The 17,568-nt window shown below is 39.7% G+C and overlaps 2 protein-coding genes across 4 annotated transcripts in view; one reads left to right on the forward strand and one right to left on the reverse strand.

The window, feature by feature from the left end:
- Positions 1 to 2,870, reverse strand: part of LOC101842885 (acidic mammalian chitinase) — a 51,022-nt gene extending 48,152 nt beyond the window's left edge. Inside the window, exon 1 of the mRNA XM_040752093.1 lies at positions 2,811 to 2,870. The gene's annotated coding sequence lies outside the window, so the exon portion shown is untranslated. The remainder of the gene's footprint in view (positions 1 to 2,810) is intronic.
- On the forward strand, positions 1,403 to 17,395 carry Pifo (primary cilia formation). Of its 3 annotated transcripts, none has more exons than XM_040752094.1 (6): positions 1,406 to 1,604; positions 13,492 to 13,634; positions 14,175 to 14,273; positions 14,711 to 14,841; positions 16,188 to 16,305; positions 17,153 to 17,395. In XM_040752094.1, exons 1-6 carry the CDS (start codon positions 1,430 to 1,432, stop codon positions 17,219 to 17,221), a joined length of 735 nt encoding a protein of 244 aa, XP_040608028.1. In that variant the 5' UTR covers positions 1,406 to 1,429; the 3' UTR covers positions 17,222 to 17,395. The 3 variants fall into 3 exon arrangements, with proteins under 3 accessions (XP_040608029.1, XP_040608028.1, XP_005076640.1); XM_005076583.4 differs by lacking the exon at positions 1,406 to 1,604 and adding an exon at positions 13,222 to 13,399; XM_040752095.1 differs by lacking the exon at positions 14,175 to 14,273 and having other exon boundaries at positions 1,403 to 1,604.
- Positions 17,396 to 17,568: the final 173 nt, after the last annotated feature.

Below are 17,568 nucleotides of genomic sequence, written 5' to 3' on the forward strand. Positions count from 1 at the left end.
TTCACAACTGAGAACGAAGAGTGTTGGTCTGTTAGTCACTAAGGGTGGCGGAATATAAGCTCAGGAGCTGTAGAGTACTGAGGAGAAGAGAAAGTTATGCTAAATGCAAAAGTTAGAATGTAGGATCTAGTGAGAGCACTTACCAATAGCTTCATAGCTCCTGATTCTAGATCCTTCATGAAGCCAGATGCGCTTCTGCCTTTGGAGTCTATAAGACTTCCCTTTAACTTTACAATTCTCCTTTGTTCTTAAAAGCACTAAAATGTGTTTCTCTTACAATTTAAAAATTCTTCATGTAATAAGAATATAATTGTGTGTCGGGCAGTGGTGGTGCACGCCTTTAATCCCAGCACTCGGGAGGCAGAGGCAGGCGGATCTCTGTGAGTTCGAGGCCAGGCTGGACCGACAGCCTCCAAAACAATACAGAGAAACCCTGTCTCGTAAAAACCAAAAAAAAATTATTCATGTAATAAGAATATAATTGTTTTGGGTTTTTTTCTAAGAACACACTGTAAGCTCGTTTTATGTATTAAAACTATTTTTTGTTTTGTTTCTTACCTTTTAGAATGGGTCTCCCTTTATAACCCAGGTTGGTCACAAAATCCTGGGCTCAGTGATCCTCCTGTCTAAATCTCTAGAGCAGATGTGACTACAATCAGATGCCACCACATTCAACTCACACTCTATTGAACATGTTTTCTTACTTAGTTCTCATACAAACCTTATAATACAGTACTACTACTTCTTGAGAACTGAGACCTGGAGAAGCTCAGCTCCTTGAAAAGTCAGGAAACCATGGCTTGAACCTTGTCTACTGTTTTACTGCATCCCCTGACACCAAGCACAGAGATCTCATGAAAGATGACAGCACTGGTGACTGACCAATCCTCCCTCTGGGTAATAACCAATCACCATAAACTCCAAGCACTTTCTATTAGTACATGCCAGATGCCACCCTAAGTGTGAAAGACAGAGTAGTAAGAAAGACTAATCTCCTTTTATAAGGGGATGCCATGTTGAAAAATAAATAAGGAAGGAAATAAAGAAGATGAAAGCTTGTTTAAAAGCACTTTAGTTTGTCCAGTCCCAAACAATGACTGTTGCCAAGGGCAGCTAACAATTTTGTCATCTGGGAAGAGTTTCTCAGGCACAGTTACGGCAAGGACAAGCTCCTCATGGTAGAAATGAGCAAGACACATTAAATTATTCCAGAGCTGAAGGGAGTCAGCCCAGAATACTGATGTTGTTCATTACTAGAGTTACCACTCAATCAGGCTTTCCAGCTGCCTTCATACCACAAGGCTGCCTTGCAGAAAACAATGTCACAATGACTTAAAGGGGAACTTCTAGAGCAGGGCTGTTGCTTAGCAGCCAGTCTTGAGCACACCCCTCATTTTCCTGCTTACAACCTCCAGAAGAGTGGTGTCTCATGAAGACAATAAGTAAGGAAGGCAGACTTAATGAAAGTTCCCATGCACTAGAGTTATTGTCCAAATCTCTTGAAACATTTGGAAAGCTTAAGATAGATGACCTGTATGACAAGATCAAAGACAATGAACCCATACAACGGAACAACCATCCATTCCTTTGGAACTTCGATCATGGTAATGATGCTCTCAGACTCTAGTATATGTACAAAAATACCCCTTTGCGGTAGGAGATAAACTGCAAAAAGACAGGGTATAGCTCATGTGAGGATGGCAAGGGAAACCTGGTCTTGGGTGGGAAAAAGAAGTCTCTGTTAGCTATGCCAAAAGCCTTGACAAAGCGAATGCCCCTAGCAGAAAAACTAGAATAAAAGTACCCTTAGAGCTGGCTTGTGCCCTGGACATAGAAGTGGGATATTTGAAGTGCATTTCCAGCTGTGCGTTAACAAGTTTACACTCGCTTTGTCAGATCTGGCCCTGTGAAGATTCCTGCAGTCTTGTGGAAGCCCCTGGAGGAAAGATATGATGACTGCCATCATCCTTAGGACCTCAGTAGCTTCAGTAGCTCCCACAAGATCATGAAAGTAGGAAACGCAAACTGATAATGTACACAAGTCTGCCAGGCTACATAGCCCATGTTCACCTGTCACTGCTGAATGGCAGAGTGTGACACTTACCAACATCTACAAGGGAAGACTTAGGAAATCTGTTTCCTCTCCTCTGTCTGCTTTCTCTGGACACCTATCCTGAAGCAATGTTTTTTCCTCCTTTTTTATTTAAGTTAGAAACAAGCTTGCTTCACATGTCAATCCCCGCTCCCTCTCCCTCCCCTCCTCCCCTGCTCTCCCCACCAGGCCTCCCAGTCCCCCACCCAATCTCCACTCCAATCCCCAGGGAGGGTGAGGCCCTTCCTGGGGGATCTCCAGAGTCTGTCATTTCATCCAGGGCAGGGCCTAGACCCTCCACCAAGAGTTCAGGTTGACAGAGCACCCTCATTGTGGAATGGGCTCCCAAAGTCCATTTGTATGCCAGGGATAAATACTACCCAAGGCCCCATAGATTACCTAGGCCTCCTAACGGACACCCACAGACAGGAGGTCTGTATCAGTCCCATGCTATCCACCCAGGCATCAGTCTGGGGTCCAAGAACTCCCCCTTGTTCAAGTCAACTATTTCTGTGGGTTAAACCAGCCCCCTTTGCTCATCAGTCCTCCCTTACTGTCACTGGATTCCAGTTCAGTTCAGTGTTTAGCTGTGAGTATCTGCCTCTGCTTCTATCAGTTGCTGGATGAAGGTTCTGTTTCCCAGACTCTCTGGCCATGGGATTGTAGGCTGGCACTCCCCTGATTCATGTCTAAAATCCATATATGAGTGAGTACATACCATGTTTCTTTTTTGTGACAGGGTTATCTCACTCAGGATGATTTCTTCTAGTGCCATCCATTTGCCTGCAAATTACAAGATTCCATTATTTTTCTGCTGAATAGTACTCCATTGTGTAAATGTAGCAAATTTTCTCTATCCACTCTTCAGTTGAGGGGCATCTAGGTTGCTGAAGCAATATTTTTACTCCCCAGATCAGAGGCCCCTAATCTTGTTTAGTTCTAAAGTTGCTTTGGGTGACAAATCATTTCATGACGTCACTTCCTTGTTCTATTATTAAATTAATCTACATCACACAATTTCATAAGCTCATATAAAATGCTGTAATTTTAGCTTTACAAAGAAAACTGAATTCTGATACTGTTTCCTGTAAATAGATACTCAGCCTTGACTACTTTAGAAGGCAATGAAGTTGGATTCATGCACTATGTATTTTACAATAAATAAAATTAGGGTTAAGAAGTTCAAATTTTATCTCATATGAGAATTAGAGAAGTTTACAAGTGGACGCCAAACCAAAGAAAACTTAAGAAAATTAATTCCAGGTATGATGGTGCACACCTTTAATTCTAGCACTCAGGAGGCAGAGGCAGGCAGATCTCTGAATTTAAGGCCACCCTGATCTACATAACAAGTTCATGGACAACCAGATACACATAGAGAGACTTTGTCTTAAAAAAAAGAGAGAGGAAAGAACAAAGGAATGAGGGTAGGAAGGCATTACTATCTTACTAGTTTCTGGTAACAAGAAAAGGTAAATAACTACTTAGACACCGGTTACTTACAGATAAAATTCCTTTATGTCTAAGAAGAGAGATAGGGTATTTCATGAATAAATAGTGAGTAAACACTGTTGTTTCACTTACTAGGTTTTCCATATGTTTTTTGAAAAAAAAAGGCTCAATATGTAGCTCAGACCCATCTCAAACTCCAACTATTTGGATCATAGGTGGTACCAGAACATTGGTTCAGAGACGTTGACACAGATTATTTTATTGATGTATAATATATACTAGAGGGGGCCTTAATCAACAATTAAGTGATTGCTGAGCTCACTGGTGTAGTGAGTACACAACCCAAGTTGGAAATGCACTGTCACTCTACAGCCTCCTTCATACAGCCTCTTAGCTTGTTCCACCAAAGGTCTACCGGTCCTGACTCTTAGCTCATAGAGTAGTTTTACTTATTTTGAAATTTAATACAAACTGACTTACGTGTCTTGTGAATGATCACATCTGAGTTCCTTCATTCAATACAGTGAGACTGTATTATTGCCTAGAAAGATTCTCTTGTGTGTGTGTGTGTGTGTGTGTGTGTGTGTGTGTGTGGCATGTGTGTGTGTGTGTACAAATGAGATGGATGCATGTGTGCATATAGGAAGGGGTACACATTAGAGGCCACAAGAACACATCAGGAACTTCACATTAGTCCCTTGAGAAAAGCTTTCTTAGCACTCCCCATTTTTCAGGTAGGCCAGAGACCAACAACCCTAACCACCCTCTTGTCTCCAATGCTGGGATTACAGGTTTCAGAACCATGCCTGACTTTTTATATAAGTGATGGAGATCCAAATTCAGGTCTTTGTTATTTTTTATTTAAAAATTTATTTTTCATTTTAGATACCAACCCGTTTCCCTGCCCTCCTCCTATCCCCCCTTCCCCCTTCTGCCCCATCCATTCCTCAGAGGTGGTAAGGTAGGTCCTCATTCTTGAACAAGCATTCTTACCCACTGAGAGATCTCTCCAGCTTCCTTTATGTAATTTCTTTTATTTTTGAGATTATGCTATAATTACATCATTTCTCCGTCCCTTTCCTCCCTCCAAATGTTCCTGCATACTCTTCCTTGTTCTGTTTTAAATTTCTGGCCTCTATTTTCGTTGTACTTTGTATATTTACATATGTATATACATATATATTCCTAACTATAACCTACTCAGTCTATATAATGTTACTTGTAAATATGTTTTAGGCCTGAAAATTTGGCATTGGATAACAAGCATGTGTGCCCTTCTTTGGAGAAAACTTTCTCCCACTCCCAGTTTCCTTAGTTGTCTGTAGTTTTTTTGTCTTCTGGGCTTTTCCTGTCCACTTTGGCATGTTCATTGTGTTGTCCTTGTTAAGCTCATGTTTTGGCAATCTGGTTTAGACTTTATGGGTGTAGTTTCTTTCACTTGCAGGAGAAACAGTCTCACAGAAAGACCTCTGATCCTCTAGCTCTTACAATCTTTCTGCCCTCCTCTTACAACCTGTTTCTTGAGCCTTGGGCACAGGAGTGTTTTGTAGATGTAGTCATTGAGACTGGGATCCACAACTCCGCATATTGATTGGTTGTAGTCTCCATGTAATGGTCTCAGTCTGTTGCAAAGAGAAATTGTCCTTGATGATGGGTGACCCCTAGGGTTATTTTCATTATTATTTGTCTGTGTATGTGTGTGTTCATGGGAGTGGGTGAATATATGTGTGCAGGTACATAGGGATATTAGAATGCAACCTCAGGTCATCCTTTAGATGATAATCACCTTGTCTTGTTAAGGAAGAGACTCTCAATAGTTGGCTTGGAACCCCCGTGGTGGCCAGCCAGCAAGCCCCAGGAATAATCCTGTCTCTACCTCCCCAATGCTGGAGTTACAATACTGTGCCACCACGCTCTTTGAACTCTGTCCCTCATGCTTGTACAGCAAGCACTTTATGACTGAGCCACCTCCCCAGTCCCAGGATTTGCTTATTATTGCTTTACATTTCATTTTCATTTTTGTCTTTTATATTACTATTACATAATTTATTTTTCAATTTTGTTAGCAATCGATATTTTTGTTTCTAGTTTAGTACTATTATAGCCAATGCTGCTCTTAACTTTTTGGCACAAGTCTTTCAATACACAATTATGTGCATTACTGCCAAGTGAATGCCAAGGAGGAGAAATTAAGGGTCCTTACAAAGGTTACCACAGTTGTTCATTGGGAACGAAGTGACCAATTTACATTTCCACTGTGATAAAACAACATGATCAAGATTTATTTGGGTCTTATGTTTCCAGAATATTGCAGTCTATGACAGTGGAGTAGAAACAGCAGGCTGCCTGGAGCACAGCTGAGAGCTCACATCTCAAACTACAAACAAGAAGCAAACAGCCTGAGTCTTCAAAGCCCTCTCTCAGTGACATACTTTCTCTAGCAGTGACACGTCTTCTAATCCTCCCCAAACAACTATCAGCTGGGAAGCAAGTATTCAAATGCCCAAGACTTATGAGGGCAACTCATTGAAACCACCAACCACATCCACCACAAGTTCAGACTAGAGTTTCCACTGTTTTCATGCTCTTATCATCCTTAGGCTTTTAGTCAGCCAGTGTCTATCTCATTTCAGCTTCAAACTGCCTAGTTCTCAGATAGGCACCTTTTTTATACTTGCCAATTATTTGAATGCTCTTTTTGTAAAGTTAGCACTCAAATATTGTCCTTTTTTAAATGAAATTATTTTTCTTACTACTTTGTAACAGTACTTTATATACTCTGGGTCAGAAATATCCAACACAACATATTCCACGTGTATAATTTTAAGTCCAAATAGTCAAAAGAATAAAACAACATAAAACTTAGATAGTTTACATCTTGTTAAGTGTGTGTTTCACTTGTACATATGTTTTGGGACCTGAAACATCCTCTGGAAGATCATATGAAGACTTGGTCTCAATGAGCAGTGTCCATAGGTGGGGCCTTTGAGAGTTGGCTGGATCGTGGGGGCTCTGACCTCATTGATGTGTTTAATCACCCATGACTTCATAGCTTGATGAGTTGTCTATAGCCAAGTTCTGGAAACTTTACTGTAAGGGCCAAGAGACCAGCTCCTGCCTCCAGGAATGGTTCCAAAGGTAAAGTGCTTCTCGGGAGGGAAGGAAAGAGTAAAAGATTTCTATAGTAACTTCACACAGTATCTGAGGGTCATTTTCTTTATTTCTTCTTTAGTTCAAATTCTCTTGTCCTAATTTTCTATAATTTCTTACCTCTAATTTTCTGTCCCAACTCTATCATTCGTATTTCTTCTACATTCTACATTCTTCCAATCTTATTTCTTCTCTCTCTCACTTCTCTCTATATATTCTTATTCTTCTTGCCTTACAAAATCCCAAGCATGCATACTTCCATTCATTAGCAACTTTTTAGTAATTAAAAAAACAAGAAAAATTCTCAGGGACATAGGCATTCTTTGAAAATACATAGCAAAACCTTTCAGCTAGTTTGTAGCTAACTGCAGCTACAGCTGTAGGGAGGTTCCAGCCATCTCTTAAAGGGGTCAGTGGAGGTTACAAAGGGAGAAAACTAAACCATTGAGAGACCTAAAGAAAAGATGAAGAATGCATGCATTATTTTACATTTAAGTTAATAATATCTGGACATGGTTAGTTAACAACCTTTCTATCACCTGAATCTCAGAATCTAAACAAAATCAGTTAGTCTACTAAACCTAAAATCTTTCATCAAAAACTGGTTCAGAGCATTAATTGCTAGTTTAAGTCAGAGCAGGAAGGTGCTGGTGAAGGAAGCTTAGGGTAGCATAGATGCTATTGATCTCTTGAAGGACTATGATACAACAAGAACAGACACCTGCAATACCACCTTAATTGTCACAACTCTTTGAAGGACTTAGGTCTTAGCAAGGCCAGACACCTGCAATTCCATCCTGTGAAAGTTCCTCCTGCAATCACTCCACAAGGACTTCTGTTCAGCCAGATCATACCATCAGGGAGTTATTTATAGAGAATAGGTTTCTAAGTTTCTCACTGTAACATGGAGAACATCGTATCGAGAAAAGTAATCTTCCTGACCATCCACAGACAGATATATTTATCCAATAAATGAAATATTTCCACAAGATAAACAAACTAGCAGTGGGAAAACACCCAAGCTATTCTTAGAGAAGAAATGGAGTGACTCGAGAAATTACAAGCAGAAACAGTTATCCACAGCCCCCAACAGTGACCCCGTCCCCAACAGAGAATCATCTAGTAGGTTAGCCTGTAGAACACTAGTTTCCATTTGATGTAATGCTCATGGGTCTCCAGCATTTTACAGGTAGGGTCTATTTGGAGGAAGTAGGTCATTGAGGACATGTCCTTGAAAGATATAACTTGTCCCTGATCCCTATACCCAAGAGCCCAACTTCCTTGCTGCCACTGAGTGAGTAAACAGTTTTACTCTCCATTTGCTGCCTGTCATGAGGTCCTGCCTCTGCACAAGCCCAAAACAGAAAAGCTGAGTAACCACAGTTAAAATCTTGAAGCTATGAAACAAAACAAACACATCTTCCCTTTAAATTTCTTTTTGTAGGTATTTTGTCTCAAGAAAGAAATGTAGACTAACACAGCTTCTCTAACTTGGACTAGTAGTTCTGTATTGAATTCCATAGGTAGGCATCCATGCTTTACTGCTGTTACCTTCTCTGGTACCTTGGCTTACGTTCTCATTTCTAAATAGTATCTCTTTGTTCAAATTACTATTTTGAAACAATTTAAACCTAAAGAAGAGTTGCACAAAGAACAACCTTTTCATTTCAATTCCTCAACTGTATGATATTGTCTTGTAGTCTGTCTCTCTCTCTCTCTCTCTCTCTTTCTCTTTCTCTCTTTCTCTCTCTCTCTCTCTCTCTCTCTCTGTGTGTGTGTGTGTGTGTGTGTGTGTGTGTGTGTGTGTGTGTTCGTTCTTTTGAATACACTTTTTCTCGCGTGGTACCCAGTCCTCCTCTAAGTCTCCAGCGAAACTCCCAGCAAATACCCTCTCGCACTGCAGCTGTATGGCACTACCACTCTGAAAACTAGTGCAGAAATACTCTTTAACTCATACACACCTTGTTAAATTCCTCCAACTGTCACAACACTATCTCATCTAGGATTCTCTCCAGGAATTTATGCTGCATTCCACTGTCTTCTTTCATCAATCCACCATAGTTTCTCCAGCCTTTCCTTGTCATTCCAATGCTTAACAGTCTTTAAAAATATATCTACAGGAAGATCCTCAACCTGGGTGTATTACAGATTAGGGGAGCTGACTAATCATGTCCAAAATGTGGACAGGCCAAGTCATTCCACAGGCTAATGCTATTGTCCATTGAGGGAATTTTCTTCTCTTACTATACCCTATCTCTCAGTGGTACCTTTAAAGGTCCATCCAGATTGCAAGGAATAAACTTTACTTCAAGTCACCTGTGGTAAGGGACCTTAATCATATCTGCAAAATCTCTTCACAGTAAACCATAGAATTTCAATGAAATAATCAAAGACTATAGCCTAGCTATGTTAACATATCAAAAAAAGTTGTCACAGAAAACATTCTTATATTACATCAAATTCTGCTCCTCAGAGAACCTATGGGCTTTGTTATCTATCCTCAACTGCCTTATCAATGTCCACTCTGATAGCAGCCAAATGATTACATATTTTATCATTTGGTATTTATTTTCTCATTATTTCTATAATATATATGTAGATATATATAATCAGTATGAACCCATGTTCACACATTCTTCAATAGCTTGCAAATAGGAAAAAGTGATCATCTTTGTTTCCAATCTCCAGTTAAAATTTTTTATATTTTCATTATGAAGTGTATTTTGCATGATAGTCCTTAATAATTTCAGATTAAAGAAGCTTCTCCTAATTTACAAAGAGATTAATGTTTAAAATTATGAGTGGATATTGTGCTCATATTTATCCACTGAGATAATCACATTTTAGTTTGTTAATATAAGGAATTGTATTAGTTTTACTTTCAAATTTTGCAGCAAACCTTGAATTCCTGGGATATCTACAACTTGATAATGAAATGACAGATTACATTTGATTTGCTGAAGTTTGTTTCATTTTCTTATTTTCCTTTATGTTCATGAAGGTTTTCTTGCAATGGCAAATGCTATCATTAAGACTTTGCAAGTGTTAGAGAATAAACTGAGGAGTGGCGCCGCTTTGATGTATTTTTTCTTTGTCTTTATTTTTTTAGGGTCAAACTAGATTTCATTTCAGTCACAAAAAAATTACAGCATATACAGAGAAAATTCTCCCAAATTGCTCACCCAGTTTCCTCCATTATCAGTACCTCGCATTATGGGGTATATTATCAAAGTTAAGAAAGCAACATTGCCACATTATTGTGATAATGATAAAAGCCAGACCTTGTTTACAACAGTGTCCTCTTTTTGTTCCAGAAGCCATTGCAACACATTGCTTTTTAATTTAAAAAGAATTCTTTTCATACAATATATTTTAAGCGCACTCTTTACCCTCCCCTAACACCTCCCAGATCCTCCAGACTTCCCTACTCCCACAATTCCATGTTCCCACTTTCACGCCATCTCTCGCTCTCTCAAAATATTTCTTTAGTCAGTAAGTTCTCAGGAAAGCCCCTTTATATAACTTTCTACGTGTTAAAGTCATACACCATAGATTCTGCCTATAATACTTTTGACATTATGCTTTTCTAAAATAAAACTGATTTCATCTAACTCTCTAAATGTAATTGAATATAGTCTTATGGTTTCCACTTACTATCATTGTTTACAAAATCTAAAATACTGCCTTTTTATCTTTTCATCTCAGTGGTTTGTACCTTCACTTATCCTAAATATTATTATCAGTGATTTATTAATTCTTTTTTGTGTTCTTAACAGTATGTTTTCTTTGGTTTTGTTTTGGGGTTTTGGGGGTATTTAAATTAGAAACAAGCTTGTTTACTGTCTTTCATACCAAACAATATGCCGATAGCACCCCCCCAGCCCTGTGAAATAGGGAATAGTCATGAAACACAGGCTAGCTGACCTGGCTTCTAATTGGAGGTCTTCCTGCCTCTGCTTTCCATATGCTGGGATAACAGGTATGCACCACCATTATATTATTGTAAGTGTGTACCACCATACCTTGTCAATAAATTCTTTACTATCAAAATGTTCTGAAACAAAAGTCTCATAAACAAAAAGAAAGAAAGAAAGAAGCTTGTTTTACATGTCAATCCCAGTTCCCTCTCCCTCCCCTCCTCCCCTGCCCACCACCAGTCCCTTATCCCCATCCCCTTTCTGCTCCCCAGGGAGGGTGAGGCTTTCCTTTGGGGATCTTCAAAGTTTGTCATATCATTATACATTCTACATATGTATTGAAGTGTCATACTATATCTTATAGCTATATATTATTTGTGTCAGTTAACATAAAAATGCTGTTTTAAAATTAGTCTTAAGAATAAAAATGTTGCCAGGCAGCGGTGGTATATGCCTTTAATCCCAGAACTTGGGAGGCAGAGACAGATATCTGTGAGTTTGAGATCAGCTTGGCCTACAGAGCTATATCCAGGACAGTTGGAATTGTTACACAGAGAAACTGTTTTGAAAAACCAAAAAGAAGGAAGAGAAAGAGGAGGAGGGGATAAAGAGAAGAAGGGGGAAGGAGGGGGAGGAGGGAGAGGAGGGAGAGGAGGAGAGGAGGAGGAGGGGAAAGAGGAGGGAGGAGGAGGAGGAGGAGAAAAGAAGAAGGTAATTAGCCAGGTGTGGTGGTTCCTGCCTTTAATCCTAGTACTAGGAGACACAGAAGGCAGATCTCTGAGTCTCAGACCAGCCTGGTCTACAGATCAATTTCCAAGACAGCCAGGGCTACACAGAGAAACTGTCTTGAAAAAACAAATAAAAAACTAAAAAAATAACTAAGACATTTACAAATTTTAAATATATTAATACTTCCTAAAAACAGTCAAAAAGTGAAAATTATCAAATTGATATCAATATGTATTTTTGCCTTATTAATAGTCATATTTTTATAAAATTCTTGGAGTAAATTATATGCTATGACTTTTAGACCCAATTTTTAGTCTATTTAAGTTTAGTTCCCTTATGGCAACTGATACTTCCCTGGGCTCCAATGAATGGCACCACATCTGTACACATATATGCAGCACTAACAGGGATTAATGAGTTGTCAAAAAAAAGATAAAGTTATAGAGTTGGGAGGGAAATGATGTGGGGATATGAAAGGAGTTGGAGGGGGAAATGTGAGAGATATGATTTTATTTCACTATCTGCATTATGAAATTCTCAAAAACATTTCTTTAAATCTTAGCTAGTTATAACAACCTTCCATATCCTGGGTTTTCTTCATTAGTTCTTGTTTAAAGATAAATACATACATACATACATACATACATACATACATACATACATACAAACACATACATAGATGATATATATATAATATACAGATAGATGATACAAAGGTAGGTAGGGAGAAAGAGAGAGAGAGAGAGATTGATTTTAAATTTTTGTTTGAAGCAGGAACCCATGTAACCCAGGCTGGCATCAGGAATACACCAAACTCCTGGCTCTTTCCAAATTGTTTTCTGTAGAAGGACAGTTGGACACTACGCAGTACACAGAAGAATTCATTGTTTAACCAGGCAGTGCACTACAGATATTTGAGTACTCTGGTATATTGGCCAAGGGAATCACTCCAATAATCTTTAGGTAAAAAAAAAAAAAATGTTGTCTCCAGCCAGAAGACAGGAATTTGAAAGTTTGCAACACAGAGATGACAACTGTTTGGGAAAATGAATATGCTTTGCCCAATTTGAATATCACACAATGTACATATATACTGAAGCAGCATATGAAGACAGGACTAGTTTTAATTGTAGCCGGGTGTTGGTGGCTCACGCCTTTAATCCCAGCACTCGGGAGGCAGAAGCAGGTGTATCTCTGTGAGTTCGAGGCCAGCCTGGTCTAAAGAGGTAGTTCCAGGACAGCCTCCAAAGCTACAAAGAAACCATGTCTCGAAAAACCTAAAAATTTTAAAAATTAAAAAATATATATTGTAAATGTGCTTTTTCAAATTTCCACAATAGCATCATTTTACTTTTTTGTAGTTTTGGGAAATAAAACAGCTGCCTTAAACAGGGGGTAGCTCTTGAATCCCAGACTGATGGCTGGGAATCCAGCATGGGACTGATCAAGACCCCCTGAATGTGGGTGTCGGTGAGGAGGCCTAAGTAATCTATGGGGCCTTGGGTAGTAGATCAGTATTTATCCCAAAATGAGAGATGTACTCTCACCCTGGACTCTTGGGGGAGGGTCTAGGCCCTGCCCTGGATGAAATGACAGACTATGGACACCCCCATGGAGGTCCTCACCCTGGGGAAAGGAGGGTGCAGGGGGGGGAGGCGGTAGTGGGAGGAGGGGAGGGAAAGGGAGAAGGATCCGGGATTGACATGTGAAGCAACCTTGTTTCTAATTTAAATTTAAATTTAAAAAAAAAAGAAAAGAAAGAATATCCTCAGAGCCTAGATCTGAAGTGACCAGTTCTCTGGGCAATCTGCTGCGCAGGCTCACTCGGGGACTTAGGCTCCGCCTCTCTGGCTCTCTGCGGCTCCGTTACCGTTACCTTGGCAACGTGGTACACATTGCGAACCCTAGTACGGTGCACGATGTGCTTCAGCAGGGTAGGTGAGGAGAGTAGCAGAGGACTACAGAACAGACAGCGGGAGAAGGGTAAGAAGACCAGGAGAGATGCACACGGAGGAAATACATCTCGCTCCCCCGCTCCGTGGAGTTACGCCTGGTTTACGTAAGAATTGGCATCCCGGTCGACCAATCCACCTGCTCCCATGCTTCCCTCCACCCATGTGCTCACTTGGATTTTCTCCTCTTGATCTTTAGGGAAGGTGAATAATTACTCTTTTGGGACACGTCAACAGAGGAAACTCTTTCCTCACTACCACCCCCCAACCTGGTTGGGGAACAAGTTTCTCCCTCTTAGGGGATCGCCCCACACAGGCCCTGGGTGTTATACAGAAACAGACGTGAGTATTCACCTCCCCTCAGTTTCCTATGGAAGGATACACAAGTGTTCTGGTTCCCAACATGACAAGGAGCCTTGGTCTATAACCAGCTACAGAGGCAATGTGTAAAGGACCAGGGATCACCACTTTCCATTCCCCCACTAAATGCAAGCCTCGTCATTATACAATCCCTGCTTCATCTTCACTTCCCAACATCCCTTTGAGCTGATGTCAGTTTCCATCCGCTTAGTTCAGTCCTCAGGCTGTCTCTTCCATAAAAGCAAATTCAGCTGTTACAGGACTCTGAGGATAGAAGTCTTTGGAATTCACAGAAATCCAATTTATTTGTCTATCCAACCATCACCTCTTTGCAAAGTTACATGTGGGTTTTTTTTTTACCTTTATGGTTTTAGCTATAAAAGAATCAAAACAAGAAAAAAATGCATCAATGTCTTGCAAAGAGGTTCACATAGGAACATTGTAAATTCACTCCACTGTGAAGGCTGCTTTATGACTGTGTTACTAATGTTCTCCTCCCCTCCTCTCTCCCTTCCCTGGAAGTGGAATGGTTTGGCACACAACCTATCTCGGATCCCCACCAGTACAAAAGGTTATGCAGTTGGAGCCAGGACAGCTGTTAGGTTTAAGCCAGTCAGCAAGGTAATGTTCTGGGATTGTAAGTGGTCTTTGTGGAACATAAAAACTTGAGACATTAGCTACTGCAAGCAGGAAGTAACCTAAAAGCAGCAAAAAACAGTTCACTGAAGAAATAATCCCAGGACAGTGTTTTATAACCTAAAGCTAAAATATAGAAGCTATATTTACATCACACTGTCTTCTCAGTTAAAGGACAAATTCCAACTTTTTCATTGTGTGTGCATGTGTGTGTGTGTGTGTATAGTATTATGCATGTAGCTGGCCCACACCCATATTTAGGTTTTTGCATATAGAGGCCTATTTCTACCTCTTTGACACACTGAACTGTAGCTGATTTATAAACAGTATGAAATGATTGTTTTGTTTTACCTTAAATAATCTGTAATAATATAGATTATATTTTACCAATCTCTAACACATGAATCTTTTTGTGATTACAGGATGTGACACCATATCCAGGAATGTATCAGAAAGTTGATACTTGGAATGAAAAACACAAACAATGCTTTGCCCCATTCAATGCCTTGATGCCTCGATTTGGGACTGAAGTTAAGGGTACTTCCTATCCTGGGTATGGCTTCTGTGTACTGTACATTTCAAAGGAAAGAAGTACATAAAGTAGGTTACATCCAAACTTTCCAATATGAATCTTTAAAAGATTTAACCTCTAATTTCCCAGATCTCTGATACTGTGTAATTTGTAGAATCAGTAATTAATTCACTAGATGTTTGCTGATGGGTCAGGTGATTTTGTAGCTTCCACAGATCATCCAATATACCCACCAAACAGGGATTCTGATCTCTTGGAGAGTACATGTTAGAACCAAAGAAACCAGAATTAAATATTCAAGGAAATACCAACAGCAATCAGGATACCGGCCATATAATGTATTAGTCAAACTGTAACACTTGGTTAAGGAAACCAAGTGACTGTCCCCTCATGTCAGTAACTGTAACCAGAGACTGTCATGGGCACACCAGAAATTGTGGGGAGCTGGTGCTGTCCTATGAGGACATTAGAACAGGATGATGACGATATGATATAGAGTGATGAGCTGGAGGCTACTCTGTCTGAAGTTGTTAAGGAAAATGCTCAGCAAATGCCCCATGATGTGAGAGCTGAATGAATATATTAAGCCATTCCTGTGAAGTGGGTTAATCTATTATGTGAAGACAGAGCATCCTGAGCAGAAAGAACAGCAACTGCAAATACTTTAAGTTGAGAAGACATTTGATGAGAGAAAATGAAGACATTATCATGGCTAGGGTATGGTGAGAAGGGAGGAAATGTGAACACAGAACAGAGGCAGGCTTGAGTATCTAGGCCTTGCAAGCCAATGGGGTTTAGTCTAGATGTCTATGAACTCACTCAATATATGCAACTTCAGGAGAAAGTAGTCAGTCTTTCCTTAAACTATGAGAAATCCAAGGACCAGAAAATGCGAGTAATTTTTCCAAGCTTGTGTTAAGGAAGTTTAAATGTTAGTCTTGATTCTGTATCTGCTCTAAACTATTCCTAACAATAGAATCCATAACAGCTTTACAAACGCAGGCAATTCAAAAATAATCGCATTGTTGAGAGCCAAAGTAACTGATTCTCCTTTTGTCTGCATATATTGCACCAAGTTCAAACTGTGGGCAGTACTAATCCATCACCATGGTGGATCTCTTATCACTCTCCTGGGATCCTCTGGTCTTTCAGCTAAGGACTCCGAGTTACAGAAATAATTTTAAGTCTATCTTTACCCTGCTTGGATGTTGAGGCTAGTTTTCTCTAACACTGGCAACCTAATTAGAAATGCACTAACAGGGAAATGGCACTCGTGTTTGCCTGACACTGAAAGGTTAGTCTTGTTTCTTCCAAGGCGGGTGGAATTCATGGTCAGTCATCAAATGTATTTGTACGTTTATTTCTAGCCCTGGCACATACAATCCAGAGAAGAAGTCACCCCCAAAGATTGTATGGCCAATGAAATTTGGATCTCCAGACTGGTCTCAGGTTCCATGTCTAGAGAAAAGAACTCTAAAGGCTGAGGTAATAAGATCTGATGTTAACACACCTTTCTGTCCAGTACTATCCTATAGTATCATTTGTTCTTAACTGGAAGTCTGTAAGGGAACATTAAAAAGTTCATGGTCCCCTGAGATTATATTTTATGTGTATGTTAATGTGAAAATCTTTTTGCAGAGCTATATATCAGCATTAGCTTTTTATAGCTGATAATAGAGCCATATATCGCATTTTATTTAATCCTTAGATAAGGGATTAATTGCTCCTGATAATTCTTTAGGGTAGACCTAGGAACTTAAGAAAATGCTGAGAATAGTAATGATTAGGACTGGGTGGCTGCAATCCACATCCATAACTCCTGATGCATTGTTCTTTCTGGCATAGCACATGTGTGTTAGATCTCTGGAGAACTGGAAAGCATTCTGAATAAGAGCATGCAAAGTACTTCCCATCTTCAAATAGGAATCCAGTATTGCCTTCCTGTGTGATCTCTAGGTCTTTTTCTAAGTGTCAATTTTTATCTTTAAAATTAATTTAATAATACAATTTATCTGACATTATTATAAAGATTAATAAAGATATGGACATGCATTTAATACAGTACATAGATTATATGCTTAGTATAGGTTTGCTGTCATAATTCTAGGTTTATGTTTTTTCCTAGTGTAATTTAGGAATAAATCCATAAATATTTGTTAAATGCCTAATATATGGATATACATTTTTGGGACCTATGGGTAACATATAGTTAGACATACAATCCTCGTCTTCAAGATGCTGACCAACTACTCAAAAATTTCCAAGTAGCCAATAATTCCTAGCAGAGAATGCTTGCTGAGATACTGACCCAGACAATATTCTTTTATTGCAGCTGTCCACAGACAAGGACTTTAGAAAGCATCGGAACCGTGTGGCCTACTTTAGCCTGTATTACAATTGAGAAGTAGGCACTGTCTTCACATGTTCTCCAGATCAGAGACTCTCCAGAACTAAGGACAGAACCAGTCCTGTACTTCTGCGTTCCTGGGCCCTCTGGTCTGCCAATTCAGCATCTGGGGAGGGGCAAGGGTCTCACAGTCACCCTATGAAAACATAAAGACTGGTCCAGAATGTTCCTACTCTGTCTTTTGTGTGTGTGTGTGTGTGTGTGTGTGTGTGTGTGTGTGTGTGTGTGTGTGTGTGTGTGTGGTCTAATAGTACCTGTTGGGTGTCCAACCAGGAAGTTTCATTTTTAAGAAATACTCAGAGATCCCTTGACCACTACCTTCAATTCTCAGGCATCAGTCT

This window comes from Mesocricetus auratus, unplaced genomic scaffold, assembly GCF_017639785.1.
Source record: "Mesocricetus auratus isolate SY011 unplaced genomic scaffold, BCM_Maur_2.0 Super-Scaffold_100009, whole genome shotgun sequence".
Taxonomy (NCBI): domain Eukaryota; kingdom Metazoa; phylum Chordata; class Mammalia; order Rodentia; family Cricetidae; genus Mesocricetus; species Mesocricetus auratus.

Bases quoted from the DNA above. Each gene is read 5' to 3' on its own strand.
- Pifo (XM_040752094.1), top strand. From the start codon at position 1,430: ATGAAGACAATAAGTAAGGAAGGCAGACTTAATGAAAGTTCCCATGCA. The intron at 1,605-13,491 runs GTAATGATGCTC...CTTGATCTTTAG, and splicing joins CCTTTGGAACTTCGATCATG to GGAAGGTGAATAATTACTCT. The intron at 13,635-14,174 runs GTGAGTATTCAC...CTTCCCTGGAAG, and splicing joins GGTGTTATACAGAAACAGAC to TGGAATGGTTTGGCACACAA.